Raw genomic sequence first — 24,668 nt, forward strand, 5'->3', positions numbered from 1 at the left:
ATACATGTGTACATAAATGAGGTCTATATATGTCTACATGAAAGCCTTCGATAGGTCAATCCCTATACATGTGTATATAAATGAGGTCTATATGTCTACATGAAAGCCTTCCATAGTTCAATCCCTATACATGTGTATATAAATGAGGTCTATATATGTCTACATGAAAGCCTTCCATAGTTCAATCCCTATACATGTGTACATAAATGAGGTCTATATATGTCTACATGAAAGCCTTCCATAGGTTAATCCCTATACATGTGTACATAAATGAGGTCTATATATGTCTACATGAAAGCCTTCCATAGTTCAAACCCTATACATGTGTTATAAATGAGGTCTATATATGTCTACATGAAAGCCTTCCATAGTTCAATCCCTATACATGTGTATATAAATGAGGTCTATATATGTCTACATGAAAGCCTTCCATAGTTCAATCCCTATACATGTGTACATAAATGAGGTCTATATGTCACATGAAAGCCTTCTATAGGTCAATCCCTATACATGTGTATATAAATGAGGTCTATATATATATGTCTACCTGAAAGCTTTCCATAGGTCAATCCCTATACATGTGTACATAAATGAGGTCTATATATATATGTCTACCTGAAAGCCTTCTATAGGTCAATCCCTATACATGTGTACATAAATGAGGTCTATATGTCTACATGAAAGCCTTCCATAGGTCAATCCCTATACATGTGTACATAAATGAGGTCTATATATGTCTACATGAAAGCCTTCCATAGTTCAATCCCTATACATGTGTACATAAATGAGGTCTATATGTCACATGAAAGCCTTCTATAGGTCAATCCCTATACATGTGTATATAAATGAGGTCTATATATATATGTCTACCTGAAAGCCTTCCATAGGTCAATCCCTATACATGTGTACATAAATGAGGTCTATATATATATGTCTACCTGAAAGCCTTCTATAGGTCAATCCCTATACATGTGTACATAAATGAGGTCTATATGTCTACATGAAAGCCTTCCATAGGTCAATCCCTATACATGTGTACATAAATGAGGTCTATATATGTCTACATGAAAGCCTTCCATAGGTCAATCCCTATACATGTGTACATAAATGAGGTCTATATATATATGTCTACATGAAAGCCTTCCATAGTTCAATCCCTATACATGTGTATATAAATGAGGTCTATATATGTCTACATGAAAGTGTCTATCTAATGTGTCTATATTAATTGGCCTATAAAGGCTTGTCAAGAGTCAAACATGATATAAATCAGGCATTGTCTTTGTAGGTAATTGTAATCAAGGCGAGTTCTAACATGATTGTGTTTCATGTTGCTATGCTACTGGGTTGTCATGGGACTGGAGTGTCACATGACTGCATACATGCGTGGGTGAATGCAACCACAACGTTATACTCACCAAATAGGCTATCATTGGCTAGCGCGATCAGTACTCTGGACGCACCGATCAGGGCACTTAAAGCTGCTGAAAGGGTTGAAGCAAATATGCCAATGGCCACCAGTACTGGACATAAATTTATATATTGAAGAAAATTGTAATTATCCAAAAGAAGTTCCCTGTAAAAAAAAGGGGAGAAAATGTTTTTAAAATACAAGTCTGTTCATCCACATATTCTGATATCACCTACTACCCTTTGCAATATATATTTTTGGGTGATCAAACACAAATGATAGCTATTCTGTGGTACTATTATTGATCTGTACAGAGTTACACTTAGTAACATTACTTAATTGGTATTATAAGTACCACTGCGAGAATTTGTATCACAGTGTAGTACCTGTTACAATGTACATTGTAAAAGAAATACAAATTTACATCAGTTTGACGTTCCCATGGGCGGGATGGACAATTTTCAAAACCATTGCCCAGAAAACCAAAACCCTGTTTGACCACCTTTTGATGGATTCTAGATTAGACAGAATTGTGTTTGTATCTGAAAATAACTATAAGTGCATACTTATATCACCCAAAAAAAACCAATAAATGGAAAAATGTTAGTTTTAACATTCCGGGTTCCTAACACTTCATGTAGTTCCCTAACCGATATGCAGCTTAAATGAAACAAAGCAAACAAGATTTTGGTGTTCAATTTGTAATTTTCGACAGGATAGTTAACTTGAAAACCTGCGTAACCAAAATTATACATGTAAATCCTTCAACAGGCTTCTTTAATTGGCCGATATTGACATAAAAATTGTCGGCTTACCTTGTGCACGTGAACGCAATCAGAAAGATTAAGAAAATGTAGATAAGACCGGTGTAGGCCAGAGCACCTAAGGTCCCTACTGGAATGGCCTTGCTTGGGTTCTTGAGTTCCCCTGTGAACATACAAGAAAAGACAACTTGGTCAATCACAAGATGACCTTTGACCTTCACCGGTATACATTAGATGTCATGTTTTAGTCTATGTGGCAAAAACATTTCCCATCATTATTGTCATTTTTTGAACCTGAGAACTAAACAGTTAGATATGACTGTTGGTTGTGAACCTTTTAGTGATGACCCTTGGGTGATGACCATTGGTAGTGGACTTTGGTGATGCAGTAATCTCCTGAGGTCATCAGTACTGACCTCATTATTTAAATATGCTCAGAAAGTAAATATTGCTTTAGGTAATTTCAAAGGGTAGAGAATATCCAGAAGATGGATCTTTTCCAGATAACACCTATTCATAACATGCTAACAATTGCAATCAATACTAGTGACCATTTCATCATGTTAACATCAAACTTTTAAAATTGTTTTTCTCATACACAAACAATGTCAAATGAAAACTGTATTAATTTTTAGTCAAACTTGACAATTGATTATAGAAATAGTCTACAATATTTTCAATCTGTGAGAAATGCAAATTACTCACAAAGAGGAAGAAATATTAGTGTGTGAAAACAGTGCTTGCAGAATTATAGACATAGGGGGATAACTTTTTCCCCATTTTTGTTCAGCGGTTTATAGAGCAAACCGTTAGTTTCACTCATCAGCAAAGGAGGATCATGTAAGTAACCTAAAAAATATATACTGGGTGGTTCATATATGTGATCAAACAATCAATATGGCACAGAGCTACTGAAATAGCTTTATCACTATGCCACCTTATCCTTATCACTATGCCACCTTTATCACTATGCCATCAGCCACTATGCCACCAGCATAACAAAGAGGGCAGGAGGATAGAGAGGTGGGGGGGGGACTGGACTCACCTGATAGATTAGCGCCTGCCATGATACCCACACAACCATTGAAGATCACAGCAAATACAGAAACAAATGATTGAACTTTCATTGTAGAATGATCAATTGTGTAATTACCTGTAGAAAATATAAAGAATGGGAAGGAAAAAGGATTAAAAGAGAAAATGGTATGTCATTAATCTCAATCATATCTGAAGCCCACCCATTAGGGCTCTGTTTATTCACTCTTAAAGACATCAGGACTGGATTAGAGAAGAGTGAAAGCAGGGAGGAGTGGTTGGGGAGGGGTGGGGGGTGGGGGAGGGGGGTGACTCTCTTAATATGTATCAGTGATTTATAAAATATGACACAACAAAGCAGTGCAATCTATAGGTGATTTGCTATCACAGTCCAACCCCACACACCTTGTCAAACAACTCATATGAAGCTATATATATATATATATATATGCACTTAATCATCTACCTCACTACACATTAGAACGTTTTAGCACTGGGCCCTCGTTCCCCGGGCACCACCCACTTACACCTCCTTCTGAATCTACTACCCAGGAAGAAAACTACACTTACTGAACAAATTATCTTTGAATGTGTCGACTTTAAATTCCCAAAAATTACTGGTTTGGTTATTTACAAGCAACGATACTTACCTGTCTCCCACTCCACATCGCACTTTCCCATCTACGTAACTACACATTGGAACATTTTAGCACTGGGCCCACTCTCCCGGGCACCACCCACTTACACCTCCTTCTGAATCTACTACACAGGAAGAAAACTACACTTACTGAACAAGTTATCTCTGAATGTGTCGACATTAAAGCCAGTATAGCCAATGACGAGATCGGGTTTGGCAAAGACGAAGCTAACGATCGACGAGATGATCGAGGCCATGACGGTGAGAAAGATGATGAGTTGAGTTTTGGCGAACATTTGTGCCCCGATGATACAGACCAGCAGGCATACGAACAGTACAGCAGAGTTGTAGGCGAATGTATACCATTGGCCTGCTGGTAACTGGAAGGTACTATTGCTGGTATAAAACCCTGAAAACGACAGAATGATAGACTGTCAGGAGCAATACAGTATATATATATATATATATGTATATGTATATGTATATGTATATGTATATGTATATGTATATATATATATATATATATATATATATATATATAGATATAGATATTTATATGCATAGCGAATAATTGTATCCTGAAGGTGTATATACACGGTTGCTATGTTTCAATATTAGTTTTGTGACGACCTCAACTCGTGCTCTCCAAAATTTTGTCAGTGGTTCAATGAACATCCTAGAATAAAAGTGGAAAACACTGGTATGTATTAAGGGTGTAAAGAAAGATTGTGAGCAAGTCATTCTCTGTACTACTAAAAACACACAATATAAATCTAATAAAACAGTTAACTATTCCAAAGGGTTTTAAGGGTAAAATCCTGTTCGATATGGAGAGGTTGAATGTGTTTGTAATCAGGCTTGAATTGTACACTGACCTGTTTCTCCAAAGTTGTCTGTAAGAGCCTCTGTGAATCCTATGCAGTAGAGCGAAGAGGAGAAGATGCTGGCGATAAAGAACATGACTCCAATACTTCCTCCAAGCTCTGGGCCTAATGCACGGCTGATCATAACTGGAGAAGTTTGTCAAGGTTAATCTTACTGATCTTCTGAAACTACTTACAAAAATCCTGAGTAGAAAACTTAAAACATTACAGCATTGGCAAAGAATTCCACGTTACGGTTCTGTTAATTATGCCGAGAGTCAAGTCTCTATGGAAATTACTTTCTTCTTAATGTTTTCATGTACCTGTATAACAACTAAATCACTCTAGATAACTATATCACTTATCCTCTTCCCCCCCCCCCTCCAGAAATTTTGGTCCAAGTGCCACCATTGGTAATTTTTCATGGTACATTGTGTATACATATGGCAATCCCAATTCACTCCATCATTGGCCCCATTAGCACCCTACCCCCACCCCCCTTCCCCATCCTCACCTTCATCTCACCCCAAATGTTGTGCAAGTAAACTTTGATATATGAAACAATAATGGTTATGAAAAATACCCTGAATAATACATAATCAACAACCTTTCTAATGCTAATACCACTCTATACTATACTCTCACATCATGCTACAAAGTACTTGTACCGACAGTTTGAACAGTTTTATAACCTTTCTCTGATTCTAATGCTAATACCACTCTATACCATACTCTCACATCATGCTACAAAGTACTTGTACCGACAGCTTGAACAGTTTTATAACCTTTCTCTGATTCTAATGCTAATACCACTCTATACTGTCCCCTCATATCATGCTTCAAAGCACTTGTACAAGCAGTATGAACAGTTCCTAACCTTTCTCTGATGCTAATGCTAATACCACTCTATACTGTCCTCTCATATCATGCTTCAAAGCACTCGTACAAGCAGTATGAACAGTTCTTAACCTTTCTCTGATTCTAATGCTAATACCACTCTATACTGTCCTCTCACATCATGCTACAAAGTACTTGTACCGACAGCTTGAACAGTTTTATAACCTTTCTCTGATTCTAATGCTAATACCACTCTATACTGTCCCCTCATATCATGCTTCAAAGCACTTGTACAAGCAGTATGAACAGTTCCTAACCTTTCTCTGATTCTAATGCTAATACCACTCTATACTGTCCTCTCATATCATGCTTCAAAGCACTCGTACAAGCAGTATGAACAGTTCTTAACCTTTCTCTGATTCTAATGCTAATACCACTCTATACTGTCCTCTCATATCATGCTTCAAAGCACTCGTACAAGCAGTATGAACAGTTCCTAACCTTTCTCTAATTCTAATGCTAATACCACTCTATACTGTCCTCTCATATCATGCTTCAAAGCACTCACACTGACAGTATGAACATTTCCTAACCTTTATCTAATTATAATGCTAATACCACTCTATACTGTCCTCTCATATCATGCTAAAGAGCACTCGTACTGAAAGTTTGAACAGTTATCTGAGAGATTATTATCATACTGCTCATACTGTCAGTTCAAGCACTCTCAGCAGGACATGAAAGTATGTATAGAAATTTGTCCCGACTGGGTGCACAGGACATTTTAAGGAAAAGAATAATAAGAACACATTTTAATTTTAATTATGAATATTCAAAAGGATACAATAGGCTCCTCCTCCTTCAACTGCACCATTTGTTGAAATTGCTGACAGTGAGAGGGATGTAAGTGTGACAATACAGTATCCTAACAAGAACATCCCAAAGGACTCCAAGACCCCTCCTTGACCTACGGCAAATCCTGAAATGAGTTACAAGAAGACAAAAAATTTACAGATTTTTTTTACAAAATTGGTTTATATTATCAACCAGTATTCACATTTTTTTTTAATTAGTATTTAATGCTGTACAATATATAATAAGCTGAATTCCTCAATCGTTTTGCTAATATCATTCACTTTTCACATAAACAATTAGTTCAACCAAGTAGGAACTAGTGCTGATAGTCGACTCTATCTTTTGTAGTCGATTAATCGCATAGCTATTCTCAGTTATGACATCAATAGATTTTCTTCCATTGTGACTTTGCATAAATGATGAGAAAAGTCTTGAAGAACTCTTAGGATGTAAAATTTTGTTGGGAGAGAAATGTCTGTTTACTTGCATTTTTAAAGACCATTCTGTGTAACAATAACTTAGACGTTATCTGTAGTTTCCTGAATTGTACTATTAAATTATATTGGAACCAAATATGAATCACAAATCAGAATGTTTTCTGTGCGCTACGAATGCCTAAAACATAGGAGCTTATGTAAGGGGGGGGGGGGGAGACCGGCCCTCTAAACCCCATCCAGAGTGCCAGACCCTGGCCGGTTACACGCTGCCCTCCGCAAAATCTAATTTAGGCCCAGCCAGTAAGAAAGTGGCCCTAGCTACAACCCTGGTTACAAGGAAGGGTAGAGGCATGCTTTCTGATACAAGATGCACAATGGTAACCAGAAATTATAGGAGTGCATAAGTAGAGAGGAGATATGTAAGCTAGAAACCTACATTCTTCAGTGCCTCTGTAAAATGTAAAGTCACTTGATGAGTATTTAAGTAGCAAAACTATCACTTGAAAGCAAGAGAGAGATGAACAGGCAGTACAGTATGCTAGCAAACTGGCAATATAAAGTGTGTATTAATAATAATAATCATAAAATAGTACTTAATTGTGTATCAAGGTGGCTGTGTGTCATTAACTGGACATCAGTGAGTATTACAGTGTGCATGCCTCCAGTGGGTACAAATTTGTATAGATTTGAACTTTGCACAGTAATCTTGAGGTAACTAAAAGTTGTTTCATAAGTAGATACTGTTTTTGCTACCACCCTATGTATACATAAAAATATTATCAATCCTTGCATTTGTATAGCATGTTTACATACAAGCTTTGTATAAAACAAGATAATTGTCAACCTTCCAGATAAAAGAAATACTTGTCACATGTTCTCTACACTCGAAATTTAAAATGTAGTTATATAGCTATTAGTATTATTATCCCATATACCTGTTTGTACATAAAAATAAAAGTCTCTCTGGATAATCAGTACATTTATGTATACATCTGATATTTTACAAAATAGGTTGTTTGAGGTAAAAACAGCAAATTTGGTTGTTCCCAGAAATATTGCAGAACAACAGAGAACAACCAATATATACACTTTGGTTAATACAACACCAGAATCATACAGTAGGCCTACTCGTGCTATTTTTTTTTTAAATTTATAAATTACTTCCTAAGTGCCAGAGGGTGATACCAATTCATTACTGTTTCTTCGTATTTGGGGGGGGGGGGGGGGGAGGAGGGAATACAGACTTTACAAAGCAATATCAAATTTGATGTAAACAACAACAGGTTGTCCACTGAATCTGCAAAGCTTGAAGTCATTTGTCCCATCAGAAATTTGGTTGTCTTTATCAAAAAATTGCACTGTTTTTAATATCAATTAACACATCATAAATGTTACCAGGTTTCTTAGGCTACAGAGAACAGTCCAGATTGGACCCTTGAGGTTGGGAATGAACTGACTGTAGGGTAAGGAAGGTATTTAACAGAATGAAATCTAATAAGGAAGGAGGAAGGGGAGGGGGGGGGAGGGAAGGGAATTCAATTTCCTTCTAACATACTGTATCTACTGAAAAGGTCTCGGTTGAGTTTTCAGGCTGAAATGATTACCGAGCAGATTAAGCAACAGTTATTTCAGCCTTGGTTTCTATAACATTCATTCGTGCCTGATCCATTTAGATGCATACAGCCACAAGTGTAGACACAGTACAGTGACACAGTACACAGTAAAGTACAGTACAGTTGTGACACAGAACAGTAGGCACATTTGAACCGAAAACAAAAAATATCTCACCTAATCTCAAAAATAAAATACCGCTGAATATGGCGAGAATACATGGCAAGAATACACCAATCATCATCGACAACTTCGTCGAGTCCTCTTTCGGCTTTGGTTTCGGGGAAGGAGCGACGCCCTCGACTGAGTTATCGAATTTGGAGTATCGTATACTCTCGTCAAGATCAAAGAGAAGGAGTCGCTGGCCTTTCGAATCTGCCATTTTTAATTCTTAATATATTTCTGTTTCTATGATTACAGATAAGCTAGACAAAATACTACAAATATTCTCCAAATGTGTTGAAAGTGACGAGATTGATCTTTCATTTGATAAATTTCTTCACTTTCTGCCTCCAGATTAAGTCTTTCAGTTGTGATAAATCCCAAGGAATATCTGGAACACCGCATCAGGTGAACGATAGCAAACGCCGATCGATATCTCTCACTCTTTCTTTCTAAGCGCAGCTGTTATCCTGACATTTGCACAAAAGCATAGACAACTAAAAGACACTGAAATCAGACGGACCAAAAATAGCTATCCTTGGACAGTGTTAACATCACATTAAAAATCTGCACCACAAGAAATACTGTAAAGCCAGCCTCCGAATCAAATAAATCTGTTACATCAGCGAGTTCGGGGATGACGTTCGCATAACGGATATATGACAACCTTCGAAAGTGAGCACAGAAATTTGATACAGGCCGATGAGGAAGCTATAAAATGGCACACTAATTCATTCAGCCTACCGTCCAGGTAGTGTGATGTATAGAACTATCAGTCCTACCTATAGCTATTACTGGCATATAATGCAAACATCGAGATATTATAAGGCAAGTAGAAAAGTGAACTTGGTTCCACACTGGGAATGAGATTGAATGGTGAGGACGTTAAATGTCACACACGCTTGGAGTACCGACTTTTGTCTAGTGACCTACAGCCTTCTCACAAAGGACATGTTCAGTGATGCATGGAGGGTTCTTGTGTTTATTAGGTTACCCGTAGTTACAGTACAAGGGGGGTGGGTGGGTGGTACTATACGTCCCTATGGTTCCGATGATATGGTAACCCTATATTCTGTGGCAGAGGACAGTTCTCTCCTTCCAATTTGAAAAACGAATTGTCAAATCTTTTGAAGACAATAAATCTCCCACACAGGTTTGAGTTCAACGGTAGTACTTTATCCTCAGTAAGCTTCAGACACTGAAGCGAAAATGGCAAAATATGTACTTCAAAGTGCTGACTCTGACAGCATAGATCAGAAAACTGCGACTTGTCAAACGACAAGACTTAATATCTATGTTGATATTTAGAAGGTATCCATTCCTTGAGAATAAAGAACACACAAAGCACACTGTTTGTCCGACGACGTAGAAAAACTTGTAATTATAACCAAACAGTACAGTAGCCAAGTGAGATAAGAACCACTGCAATATATAGTACCATTTCTGGTGTTGAGACCTCCCCCTTTGGTCTTGTTAATCAAACAAACTGTTTCCATACTGATTTCCTCAAAGCATAGAAAGGCCGGTGTTAGTCAGTGGATAGATACTGACTGTTACACAGCTGATCGTTCATCACATGTTCGCTGCACAAACAACCGTATGCTGCATGAGTCATACAGACAGTACTGAGTACAGTGCAGGACAGGCAAAATGAATTGATAATTATATTCAGTGGCTCAGACTAAAGCTGTGAGGAATATACTTAAAGTGATGTAGAGTAGGTCTACGTATCCTACTGTAGTATATATCTGCCTGGTTACTATTTATGTGCTTCACTGGGTGAAGAGAGAAGCACAGCAAATTAGTACTTTGCAAAATGAATCGATGATTATATACGGTAGCTCAAACTACTGTAAGCAGAGAGGAATATGTAAGAGATATAGTGGACCTTTGTCAATCTGCATGGTTACTGCATATATATGTGTTCCACTCATGACGTCAACACAAGACTGCTTCAGGCAAGGTTAATTGAACAATTTAATATATTCAGTACTCTAGAAGATGCAGTCTTGAGAATGTATTTAATGCAACATCAAGGATGGATCTTTCTAATCCTGATGCTTGCTATCCGCTCCACTCATATCGAAAGTTAGAGGAGTTTTCACAATGAATTCATTATTATATTCAGTAGGTTTGACTTCACAGCCAGGAGAATATACTCAAAGCAACATACTGGATCTTGTTCATCTGCATTTGGTTTTGCTGTCTATCTGCACTTCTCATAAAGAGTGAACGTGACCTTTAAAAATGGAATTGAACATGATAAATATTCAATACTTTGGGCTACACAGCGGGGAGAATATATTTACTAACCAGTACCTAACCTATACTGCCTATAGATGTTTCACTCATGACGAAACAGGACTTGACAAAGTAAATTTATCATATTCAATACTTAAATTCAGACAGAAAGTCAGGGATATCTAAAGGGGTTGGTGGTGCAGGGGGTTGTGGGGGGGGGAGGGTATAGTGTGGTCTCATTACACGGTTATAACCAATGTATGCCAATCATACTGACTGCAGGAAACTTGACAAACTTAATTGATAATGACAAACTTAATCGATAATGATAAACTTAATTGATAATGACAAACTTAATTTATAATTCAATCGTGAAAAGTTTCTGACAAGAGTAAATGGTGAGTGGTAGTTGAGGGACACATTTTAAAGCAATACAGTCTATATAGATGTAACATTATAATTTATGAATATTCATTATACATCTGTTTTGATATTACTATTTATTAATAAAGCAAGAGCACTTGTATATATAACTCATTCTCAGTCCCCTGCTCTTTCAGCAATAGCCTATACCAGGCTGTCTTGAGGTAAATCTTAATTCTAATCTTCTGTAATATGTTTTGAGGGTACATTAATATTAAGTAAGTGGTATTAACGTACAATAACTTTCTTCATTATTTCTGTACCTTGTTTTCCCCCTGAACCTTCAAGTTTATAAGTCATAACAATGAGTGTGAGTTTTCTCTATTGTCAAGGTTATAAAAATGATAACGTGTGCAAAGTATTTTGTGACTTTTGCAAGTTCATACAGAAAATATTGCTATGGTATCAGTACTACAGTAATAAACAACACTACTCGACGACCGTTACTAAGAGACCGGTTTCACTTTCCTTGTCTCCATGTCAAAGAAGTGATTGTTTATATGGCAACAGACCAGTCTCGAAAGGTGAAATATTGCTGACTTGACCATACATCTTACTAGATACTTGATGATTAGCAATTTAGCGCAATCTGCATAATATTAGACAATAGAATATTTTATATTCGTTGACTAGTGTAGAGTTAACAGCTGATAAATGGTGCAGGGTTGTATTTAAACCAGTTTTATTGAGTTGCTTTAGATATTTCAATTTTTTTTTTTTTTTTTCCAGGACTAGAATCCTAAAATCAATGCTGGTTTGAAGATCATTTCAGCTAATGACAAAAGCCTAAAGCATTTTGAAAAAATATTTGAATTTCTTTTTTCCCATTGTGATTCACAGTCATACTGATAAAAGATGAAAAGCTGAGAATGGAAATCAAATTCGTAAATCACTTGATCATTAATTAACCTTCTGTGCTGTAGATGAAACAAACCTACTGCACTAAAGATGTTAAAATTTCAAATTGATCAAATGAAAGGCAAGGTAGAATCAGGATGCTAAGGTTGTGGGGAGACAGGTAAGCAAAGTAAATTCTTTGATTCACTGGATTTTAGGATAAACTGGGTGGCTCTCAAAGTGTCATATAATTAATTAATATAATTTTCTACCCTAATTAAATCCTCTAGAGGTTACATTCAATCATATCTTCGTGTTAGGGAATAAATCTACTGAGAAGGAACTTTCCAACTTCAAGTCTAGAATATTTTTCTCTTCCACTGGTTGCCCGTCACCAGAATATCTAGGCTTTAAATAATACTTGGAAGGCTTTAAAATGCAAAATTTCCACCAAATACCCAAAAGCTGCACCGTCTATGGTATGTCAGAGTGCATATGTTAAGGGGAGACAGGTAAGAGAGGCGTGAAGGTAATTTTCATCCAGCATGGAATAGATCAGTCCAGGATATAGTCCATATGGTTTCACTATCTCACATTGTAAGAAGTCACATGAAGGCAATTGCAATAGTGTCACACATGTACAGAGATCTACCAATTTACTTACATTTGGCAGTCCTTTTCCTATCAAAGTGGATTTCCTCATCTAACGGTACAACTGCAGGGCTAGCTAGCTCCAGTATAGCTACATGATATCTTTGAAAAATAGTTATCCATAATAAATACACTTCCCTTCAATACAGTACTTAGTTGGCTGGATAAGGCAATGTCCCAACAATCATCTTTTCAGAGCAAGGCAGGCCAAATGGGCAATATAGTTGTGTAACAGTAAGAGGGCCTGATGTTTCGATCCTAGCAGGATCTTCTTCAAAGGCTGAATGACAAGTTACAGTAACAGAAGGGATAAATACATACACAGAGCACAGACAGGTTAATGAGCCGGGTGAACACAAAAGAGAAAGATGTAAGAGGATTAGTAGACAAGGGAAGGAGAGAAGAAAGAAACCAACAGGGGGAGGAGGAGAGGTTATTACAATTCACTCTAATTCCAAGGCAGGCAAATGATCAATATAGTTAACACATACAGTAGACAAATATTGTCTTACTTCTTTTTTTGCTGTTGAATTTTTTCGAACGATTGCAGATGCTATGAAAGGCATCACTGTTGACAGTGTGGGATTGTATAAATCAACAGAACAGTGACAATACAACACACATCAGTGTTAATTAAGGTTCAAGAAACACACACTGAGAAACATTCACAATGATAGTTTCTATATTAAAACAAAACAAGAAGATTTGTAACCATTCTGGAAATTCACCATCACAAAATTACAAATGAGCAGGAAGAATTTGAACGAGTGATGGAAAAATATGCCAAGTTCTTCCCCAGAGATTTAGGTTCATTTATTGCAACTTTGTTAACGTTTTCTATGGACACCAAGCATTCCCCCCCAAAAAGGTTTCATATCTTAACGCTTTCTCACTAAAACAAGATTTTTGAATTAAAACGACAAATGCCAATGTCCCTTCTTTCACTTACGACTGTAAATCTAGAATAAAAACAAGCATCAAAAGGGATGTGACACTGGTCATTTAAAATTGAACAATGGACACTGAAAATAACTACCTGAATCTCATTTTGGTTTTTTGAGTGATAAAGGGACAAATCCCTCTTACAGAGTGTTAGTGGGTTTTTAAGTACCGTTTACTTTGACAAACAACAACCTTAAAGATCAAGTACTTCCTATTTTTCTCAAAATTCTGCTGATATCAAAGAGTTAACTGCAGATACAAATGACTTTAATCTCTGTTTAAACTGAAAAAAAACCGATTAAAACACAGAATTTGCAAGGTTTCACTTTCACATTTCAAATTTGAGGAATCATGCAGATCTTTGCAGAAAGAAGTGTTTTTTTTAAATGCTATTAATCCTTTTTTTTCCCTGAGGTTTCATGAATTTCCTTATATAATCATGAAGTACTAAAATAAATGTGTCATTAATGATTCGGCAATTTAAGTTAGTTTTGCCTATTTTTTCACAGCAATTTGTTATGTTTAACCTTATAAATTAATCCCTGATTTGCATAAAGAGAATTTTAGATGATGCTACTATCAAAATGATAAAATACCGATAATAATAATAACTACTGTAGTCTCATAGTGCAGACGCCAACAAAAGTTGTTCAATGCACTTTACGGGTGCTGAAAGTACAAAAACTAATAGAGTTGAGAGAAAAGAAAAGTTTTAAGACAGCGCTTGAATTGAATAATAGTATCTAAAGACCTAATTCCAACTGGGAGGGATTTCCATAGCAGTGCAGCATTAAGATAGTTACGGTCACCGAAAGATCTTGTACGTGATATTGGAACCTGAAGTTGAAACTGATATTGCGAACGTATTGGTCTACATTTAGCTTGCTGATGTAAAAGAACATCAAGGCAAGGTTGAGGTAACAGTTTTAATGGCACGAAAAACTAGAATGAGGATTTCATAGTCAATACAGAGTCTTATTGGTAACCAGTGTAGTTCTTCCGGTATAGGAGTGATAGGGGTAAACCTGTTTGCCATATAGACGATTCGAGCAGCCGTGTTTTGGTTCCTGGGCAATCTTTCAATTTTAGTGGCAGTCTATTGGGTAAATGATAAACACTCCATAAATTTGTCCATCCCCACAGTCCTAGTTCAGGGATTTTCATCTCATGATTCAGGAGAAGTGAATTTTCGAACCGCGGGCCAACTTAATCTAATATATTTTGAACAGTGGAGAACAATGAGCGCTGTGATGTCATCGCAGCACTTCGTTTCGGGGGCTGCAGGGACTCTACTGTATCATTAGCAGGCTACACTGTAGCAAGGAAAGTTAAAAATTCTAAAAGTAAACTAGCGATTTTGATGGAAATTTCTTGGTGAAGTTGCAAGTTAGCAATCTTTTGAAGAGTAAAAACGTTCAAGAATTCCCTAACTCGGTTTTCTTCATAATATGTTGTTGTTCAGATATTTGCTATGTGAGCGATTTTTTAATCACAGCGGTACACGAAGTCTGTACACATTCCTGAGAATGTGTCGTGAGAATGTACATGTTTACAAGGCTTTCACAATTTGACCCCTAGTGACCCCTAATGAACTTTGACCTCCACCAAAAACAATAGGCTTCTTTAACTCAATTAGGTACTTTAACACACTAAATATGAGGTTTGCCCAAGCTTCCCTTCTTGAGATATCATGTTTACAAGGTTTCCACAATTGTGACTCTTGGTGACCCCAAATGACCATTGACCTCCACCTAAACAATAGGCTTCTTGTACTCAATGTGGTACTTCTACACACTACATATGAAGTTGGTCTGACCTTCCCTTCTTGAGATATTGTGTCACAAGCTGGGCGTCCCAAACCACTCACACACACACACAGGCATGCTCGCACACATACGCCATCATGAATGCAAAGGTTACGATTATCATCGAAACCCAAAATGAGACACAATCTTGGGTGAATGTTTTAAAGCAAAAGTTGTGTTATATCTGTAAAAACAGTAAAAACACCTATACAACCTCTTGACTTCTTTAAAACCCTTTACTGTCCATTAAAGCTATAAATGTAATAATAATTATTAAAACTTTGGTGAACAATTAGTTTCATTTAACTATAAAGCTTATTGCCTTCACATCATAAAACTTTGAACTGAACAATGGCATACTAGGGCAAGGAAGTACAATTCGGTTTACAGCCAGCCAACCTGCTGTAAGCTATTTTCACATTATAACATTCAGCTACTGCGTGTATGAATGAATTCTTATTGGCACATTCCCTCTACTCAGAAGAACGTATAATTCTGGAACAAACAAGACACAACCTAATAAAACCATGGGGAGTATTGTCTCAAACACACATCCATAATCAATAACCCCTTTGGGACGAATCAGCGAGTTTTGCCTAGCTTCAGATCTACGGTACATTAGGTTGCATTTTATCTTTTACTTAATATAAATAATTTATAATGGTTAACTGTCGAGAGATGTCAAAATGGAGACAAATTATCTTAACTTTGACTGTCCTTTAAGACAGCCGTATTTTGCTCATAATTGTAACTAGGTCTAAAGGCATTACTGTACAGTAACGTGATTTGACATCCAGGAAGGAACTGATGCATGATGGGAAATTCTTGCAACGTTAGAATTTAAGGTGCATAAGTGATCAATAAATATCAAGTAATGCAATCCTTCCATTTGATAATTCATTCCAAATATATTATGTACAACTGATAAGCTTGCCATTTATGCCCAATTTAGCTAGATTTGAAAGGGAAAAAACAGTGATTTTTGTGAATCAGTTCAGCAGAGTTACAGAAGTTCCTACAAACTATGTGACACACCTAGATATGATATGAACTATGAGACATACCTACATGAACTCTGTGATACAATGTCACAATTTGTAGGTTTTACTACATGAATTTATCTGTTTATTTATTTGAAATCTTATACAATACTTTAGACGACAAGTGCCTTATCTCTTGTGGCATCAAAGGGTCAGAAAATTTCAACTGCAGTCAAGTAATGTTGATTTTCTTTTAAATCCATCCAGTCAAAAGAATATCTCTGCCTGGCATAAATGTTTCAATTATACTGTTATGTCCATACGTCATGCACTTGCAGTGCAATTAACCACTTACTGAACTCAGATTCATTGTTCAGGTATGTAGCTCAGAGAGGGCAGTACACCAGAACAAATTAAGGGCTTGTGTATGTTGGAAATCAATCAGAATACAAATGACTGAAATACTCTGAACATTTAAAACAAAGCCAAGTACAACAATGATGCATGAATAAGAGGGAAAACAAAACACATTACAACATTAAAAGCATATAAAGTAGTGTACAGGCTTTTCTGTTTCTATCAATAAAGTTTAAAATGCTCTTATAAAGGTAACTCTTGAAGGCTATTAACAGCAGTGATAAGCTTATAATTAATAGGGAAGGCACTACAGGAGGACCATAAAGGAGGCCAGGCACAGAAAAAAAGATGCTGTAAAGTAAGGCACTGTGACATTGGAGGAGGGCACTAATAAATGGCACTATATGCGGGCACTGAACGAAGACACTGAAGGAGAGCTCTCTGAAGGAAGGGCACTGAGAAAGGATGCTGAGAAGGAAGCACAATCTAGACACACTTCCTCTCGGTACAACTATTTAGCTATCAATTGACTCATTGTTTGAAGTATATAGAGTAAATCAAGAATTGGAGACAAATACATACTGTATGTACACAGATTCTTTCTGCATATATGGCAGGGAGTCATAAAACCAGTGAAAGGGCCCTGGAGGCAGGAAAAATTACCAAGCCGAACGAAGAATATTGGACTAACCATGCTGAGCATAACTAGGACCAACACCCCAATTTTTTCCTCCTCTCATCTTGGACTGAATCAATTCTTACTCTGTCACAGTTCATACCTCATTCTGAGAGTGTTTGTGTTTTAGGCAGCAAATCCAGGCAATTATTCTTTCCAGAACAAATGTATTCGAGTATTGAATCATGTTTGAGATTTACAAACCAGAACACAAAACTCTTGTACAACAACAAAGGAATTTCCCTTATAAACGTTTGAAATAAAAGCTGCCATTTCCTGAAAGTATCACATAAGTCTAGAAAGCCAGGCGGAACAAGCAAATGAAAATTGATATCTACACAGTTAGGCGCTTGATCAATGAGTAAAAAAACACTTTCCACAAGTTCACGAGGCTAATTGACAACAGTGAAAGAGAAAGTACTAATGACTATTGTTTAAACACACAATCTAGCTGGGTTTAAAGATTAGTTATCCTGTTAATTAGATGCCAACTCTGCTGTACTACAGTTGCTACACGTCAACACAATTTACAGCAATAACACAGAACAGCATATAAAGCCTCATCGTTGACTATTTGTAGTATGAGAATCTCTGCAATGGAAATGTTGTTAACTCTGTACCTTGCTAGGTGATTGTTATGATTTACCTATTTTCAAACAAATTCAATCAACTGTGATTGGAAGAATTGTATTGTATTGTAAGCATTGTATTGTATTGTAAGTATTGTATTGTAACATATGCATATATAGATGGATATCACAATAAAGGCCTCATGAATTGATGCCTGTGTAAAGTTTTCAGCGAGTTGAAAACGATTACAATAGTTTTTATTAGTATTTTTTTAACAGTCCTACATACATCTACCATACACTTCATGTTGCTCAGAAGTTTACATTTTTAGAACAACTTCCGACCAGCCTCTAGGCGGAATTAAATTCGACAGATTAATGATAATCAAGCCATTAGTTTTAAATGGGAACACAGTCAGAATTGCTCCTAAATATGCTAGCAAGTCAAATTGATGGTCACAATTTTTGTTTTGATTTCAAAAAGTAGGCTTACTAGCATCTTAGACCTTCTCTGAGACAGTGCCAGTTACAAAACTTAACAACCCTCAATGTTTTATGACAATATTTTTAAGGATGAGAAGGAGAACCTACCTAAAATTTAAGTTGAAGGTTTACAGTCTTGTTTGAGACCAAGGCCCCCTGACACTCGTGACTTTAAAACACTCAACCCCTGGTCATTGATAACTTGTCAGCTTTGTGGGCAATTCAAACAACCCCTCCTGGAGCACTACAGCACATCACATCTACATGTCCCACTGGAGACTTCCCATAAGGTGCAGCCACAAACTGGCACACGCAAGTATATTCGCAAGTCCCCTTTTATACACCTGGGTGAAGAGAGGAATGAAGATCAAGCACCTTTCCCAAGAACAAAACGTAATTACCTGGTCAGGACTGGAACCTGCAATCCTTACATCGCCAGACCATTGCCTACAACCGCTTGACCACAACGCTCCAAACACAACCTAGACCTAGACAACAACTTTTTGAAAATATTAAATAATTATATGGAAGCAATACTGATCATATCCAACTGCAGATTATGGACTTTTACGGCAGCTTTTGATCTCAGTCAATTTTTAATAGCCTACTCTTTTCTTAATTTTGTTTATTTTTGTTTTGTTTATTCTGCCATTAAATATGATCTACATTTGTTCATACATATTTATAGCAATGAGACAGCGGGACCAGAAGTAAGATAATTTTTCAAGTCTGGTCCTTTACAAAGTAAAACGAGAAAAGCAAATTTTATATTGAGAAAAGAAAACATCCACTTTTCAATTAATTAGTTTCCCTTTGATCATACAGCTTACTACTTTGACTAAATTCAGTTTAATTTCAAAATAATCATGAATTAGTATTCGTGTTGTGTTCGTATTGTTTGTGTAAGTTGATTAGTCCTAAAGGGAAAATTTGCCTAGACAACACAGCTTGCAAAGCAGATGTTGAATTTTTCAATTTCTTATATATATTTTTTATAACAGACATGAAATTGCCCAATGAATGGTACCTCCTAAAATGTTGGTCTGTACACAAGGACCACTACCATGTATTAAATTTTCAAGTGGTGGAAGGCACATCACAATGGTTGTTAGGGGTAATAGCTTTAAAGATTTGAATCTGATACAAAAGAGAGCAAACAGTCCGTGGGTTCATGCTGGAAGAATGCAATGATGTTTTGACAGGATTAGGAGAAACTATCAACGTTACCCATCATATAACTGTGGATCCTAATGTTCCACCACTAATTCACCCACCAAGAAAATTGCCAATCGCACTTCGAGATCGTATTCGAACGGAACTTGAGTGAATGGAAACAATGAACGTCTTCGAGCAAGTTCATGCGCCAACAAAATGGGTAACTAGAATGGTGACTGCAATTTTTTGATGTGAATGAGGAAGTTACCCTGTTTGTTGACTCTTGCAGTCCAGGGGTTGGAGCTGTTATTCTCCAAGGTCTTGCGCACCTAATTGCATATATACTTCCAAATCAATTACTAAGAGTCAACAAAAGTTATGTGCAAATTGAAAGGAAATGCTTGCCACGGTTTTCGGTTTCATTTGCGTTTCATGAGTACTTGTATGGTCAGAGAATGATTATTGTAGGAGACCGATCATAAACTGTTAGAGTTGTTCAGAAGCCGTTGCATCAAAATCCGCAGAGGCTGCAACAGATGTTAATGAAAGAACAAAAGTATCCATTAAATGTAAAGTACTGACCTGGAGTAGCTAGAGTTGGAGACTCATTGTTCAGAGCAAATTTAAGTGGCTGATAACTTTGGTGGAAAAGATTTTAATGTAAAAAAAATGTAAGTGAAATGATTCATGTTACAAGTAATGATGAAGCCATGAAAGAGCTAATACAGCTTACCAGGCAAGGATGGCCAAATGCAAAGGCAGAAGTACCTGTGGGTGCAAAAGTGTTCTTTCTGCAACACATATAGAAGGCAGAAACAAAGAGAAACTCTGCAAACACATGTATGATATACCTCAAAGATGCTGGAAAAAAACAGGGAGCAGATCTCTGAGTAGAATAGAAATGATTATCTGATTTTAATTGATCATTACTCTGGTTATTTTGAGAATTCTCATTTACAAGTATGCAGTTTGAGAATTTTTCTATTTAAATTGTATCACTGTCATCTTACTACTTCCAGTCCCTACCACCCACAGTCTAATGGCATGGCTGAGAAATGAGTTAAAATTGCCATGAGTTTGTTAACTAAAGCCAAAGAGAGTTGACAAGACCCTTATCTAGCTCGATCTACTCGATTACAGGCATATGCTTGGAGACGACATCCTAAGTAGGGTCAACTCTTCAACGTTTGTTTGGAAGGCGGACGAAAACATTACTTTTAACGACTGAACAATATTACTCAGAACTTCGACGCTGAAACCAGAAATAGTAAACAAACAACTGACAGAGTTAACGACAAATACAGAAATCATATTATAACGGACAGACAAAGAAACTACTAGAACTCGAACCTGGAGAGAATGTTCGTTTACAGAACGACAAAGAATGGAAACCAGCAGTTGTAGTATCCAAAACTGACCAACCTAGATCATATAACATAGAAACAACAGATGGAGTGCGGTGGTATCGATGTAATCACAGACAACTGTACAAAACAGCAGAAACATTCACGCCCACAGATGTCTCTGATGAAGCAACACATAACACAGACACATATATTGCTGTACCTGACACAGACAATGAATTGAGAACTTAAGAAGAAGTGAGACAAAAAACAAAACCACATTGGCATAAGAACTATGTGATGTAAATAGGGGACTGTGGTATTAGTGGAAGTCAGTCCATAGGTGTAGTCAAGTCATAAATTAGATATTAAATGGTCATGTATTCCAAAAAAAGTTGTTTTGATGATTACAGTGTTAAACTGACTATGGATGTATACAGTGAAACTTTTCTCAAATCATATGTTTGCATCAGAAAAATAGGTAGATATAACATATATATACCAGATGTATTTCATGTAAACCCTGATCTGGAGATATTCCCTGGCTTAATTGATGCTCACTGCATCATGTTATTGTAACTGAAGAACTTCCTGGGTGTAACTAATTAATACTAATTTCCTCGGGCTCTTCCTCCTCATATCTTTGTGGTGGTATATATGTTCATGTTTAGACAAAGTTTTGTTGTTCATATAACTGTCTAGCAGTGACCAGACAATCTGAAGGGTGTTACTAAAACGAATGACAATTGCGTTACACATAACGAATGACAATATGTTGTACACACTAAAAAATTGCGTTGACTAAAACGAATGACAGTAACGACAGCACAGACATTTGCTTCAACCAGATATCACAGTTCAGACTTCGTGGGTATCTAGATCTAGTAAAGTACGGACAAGATAAAACGCACCTTATAGTAAGCGAAATTGTAAGTCTGATTTTAAAAAGTAAATTTAACATCATTTTTCCCATATTAATTGTTAGAAACTAACAATACTATAATCTTGAAACGGCTTCAGTTATCTTTCTACATAAATCTACAGAGGTAAAAAGCACAGAACTCAAGCGCATTCTCACACAAAAACTTTCCCTGTGGTTTCTATCCGTAAATTACACCAAAACCCTGCAACCACGTAACATGTGATTTTCCTCAAATCATTTTTGCGCAGAAAACCAATAACCGCATTTACTCCACTCCGTTAATCATTCTATCTCTTCTCAACACTGTCCTTCGTTGTCATTCGCTGTCATTCGCAAATGATAATTAACCCTGTACAAAGTCAATTGTCATTCGGTCATTCGCTGTCATTCGTTTTAGTTTGTCCCAATCTGAATACAGAAGTCAAAGCAACAACAACATCCCAGCTGTACCTCCTCTCTTGAGTCTTGTTTCAAGCTTATTACACATAATAACATTATTTTCATGTGTTCTGTACACAGCATACTATAGTTAATCAAATTCAAGTGGTTCTTTATCAGGGCTCAAATTAAGGATCGAGAGAGACAAGGCACTTTTTAACAAAGATGAGAAATTGCTCTGGATTCTGACTTTTTCTAACTTTCAAAAGGCAACACGGTAATTTAGAAAAAATTGAAATACAATTCTTTCAAAATGAGTGAACACATGTACACAAATGCAAGAAAAGAGGAACGATTTATAAGATCAATGTTTGTGAAACAGTAGGCTACATTTAGATTTTAATGCTTCCCACTGATGCTTAATAAAGTTGCTTACTATAATGCAGCTTGATTAAGGGAGTTGAGCATATAATTGATTTTTATGGCTATTTGACAAATGGGGGAGGGGAATGATCTACACTTTCACAAAAGCAGATTCTTTATCAGAACTAGCCTAACGTGTGGTTTACATCTTTACATGAATAAGTTTACAGTTTTTTTATTTAATTTTTTCCTTGCGAGAAGGGGGGGGTGAGGGGGGGTGAAGCATAGTAGCCTACAACATTATTGTCCAACAAGAAGCCTGGTGGTTTCTTAATGTACTCATAATGACATTGAAAACTTTGTGAAATGGTTACTCTCGACCTATGGAAGTCTTGGGTGCATCCAGAAAGTCTGGTAGAATATGTTGTTAGGTCTACTGCGTGCGTTATTCTTAATCTAGGCCTAAGTTAGCACAGTGTTTGGAAAGTAACATAACTAACAAGTTTTAGTTACATACAATGACAGTTCTACCTAGCCTATGCCCTGCTGAGGCTAGGGACTCATTCCAATTATCAGCCTGGCAGTGTGACAGCAGGGAGCTCTTCGCCCATCTGGCAGCTCCTGGTGAAAGGACAGTTCATGTCGGCCTAATCCTACTTCCTAGGCCTAACGTTTAGCGTATGACTGAATGGCTTAAGTAAGGCCTAGCCTAAGTTGAACTGGCGAAATCCAGTGAAAAAGTGCCATGGAGAACTCAGGCTTACCCAAACGAAGAAAGAGTATTGCACTAAACATGCAAAGGGTAACTGGTATCAATACTCCGAACACAATCCCCAACTGTCTTCTCCCATCTTGTGCTGAGTAATTTACACTTTGCTGCAGTTCGTACCTCAATAGAGGTTGCGTTAGAGTATTATTAACAGAATTCATTTGGTCACCGTCATTAGGCCTCCGAGACACATTTGAGCATTGCCTGGTCCGGTCAATGGTATGCTTTCCTTTAATGGGTTCACCGGCTTCCTCGCCGTTGTTTAGACTAAGCATTGTCCTTGAACGTGACATTGCCATCCACCTCATAAAATAAATATGGAAATGCAAAGTATACCGTACAAAAATAGATTACGTATTGTTGTTACTCGCGTAGGCCTTTGACACCAATGATACACATAGAAGAGGGCGCTAGAAAATTGCATCTGTCGGGTGCAGCTTCGAAATGACAACTACTGAAACGTGACAACTTGACAAGTGGGGCGACACGTTATTAGCAGAATAACAGAATCTTCTGACGTGTTTTTTAAATATTTTTGACCGTCTTATTATTTTAAATTATAATCTTTATTAGACACTTGTGGTATAATTAAATCATTTATTATGGTAAACATGCAATTAACGCATCAGGCTTAGTATACTCTAAATCTACTAGTAGCTTTCTATTAATTGTGTCGTTATATGTATCATTGGTATATTTGGTTTGTTTTGTTGGCGCGCAAGACAGTAGTCAGGTGATAGACACCATGTGATTAAAGCCACTCAGGTTTAATCCATTTGTGTATAGAGGGCACCAGTAAATGAAGATCGATAGGAAAGGTTTTCAATTGTTGAGTATTGTTGTGGTTTTGTTATTTCTATCGTAAATTACGGAGGGTTGTCGTTTTGGTTGTGGTTTTGTTTTGTTAGTTCTGTCGTAACTTAACATATCGGAACACCGTAATACCAAAGTTTGGCTTTGAAGTAAAGTCTGTCCTTGGCTAAGCTGATTATCGATTATCAAGCTTACCCATAGAAATTCCTTATCAATTTCTATGAGCTTACCGCACTGATAGTGTGATGTCCAAAATGGAAAATCCTATATGCAATGCGAGTTCCCGCATTGCACACATGTGATGAAAAGATGCGTAATCTATTTCAAGTTGGTCTGTTACGTTTGAACT

The 24,668-nt window shown here is 36.8% G+C and overlaps 1 protein-coding gene across 3 annotated transcripts in view; it reads right to left on the bottom strand.

Annotated features, from left to right (window-relative positions):
* Positions 1–23,878, bottom strand: part of LOC139975653 (solute carrier family 12 member 9-like) — a 30,972-nt gene extending 7,094 nt beyond the window's left edge. The window contains exons 1-7 of one of the 3 annotated variants that reach the window (XM_071983739.1): positions 23,502–23,878; positions 6,392–6,526; positions 4,723–4,857; positions 3,999–4,256; positions 3,221–3,328; positions 2,227–2,338; positions 1,419–1,576 (exon numbers count right to left, since the gene is read on the bottom strand). In XM_071983739.1, the coding sequence (XP_071839840.1) occupies positions 1,419–1,576; positions 2,227–2,338; positions 3,221–3,328; positions 3,999–4,256; positions 4,723–4,857; positions 6,392–6,526; positions 23,502–23,814 (1,219 nt within the window). In that variant the 5' untranslated portion in view covers positions 23,815–23,878. Of the gene's footprint in view, positions 1–1,418; positions 1,577–2,226; positions 2,339–3,220; positions 3,329–3,998; positions 4,257–4,722; positions 4,858–6,391; positions 6,527–8,627; positions 10,213–18,977; positions 19,082–23,501 lie in introns of those variants that run through there. The other 2 variants (XM_071983741.1, XM_071983740.1) reach the window with 2 other exon arrangements.
* Between the last annotated feature and the right edge of the window lie 790 nt (positions 23,879–24,668).

This window comes from Apostichopus japonicus, chromosome 11, assembly GCF_037975245.1.
Source record: "Apostichopus japonicus isolate 1M-3 chromosome 11, ASM3797524v1, whole genome shotgun sequence".
NCBI lineage: Eukaryota > Metazoa > Echinodermata > Holothuroidea > Aspidochirotida > Stichopodidae > Apostichopus > Apostichopus japonicus.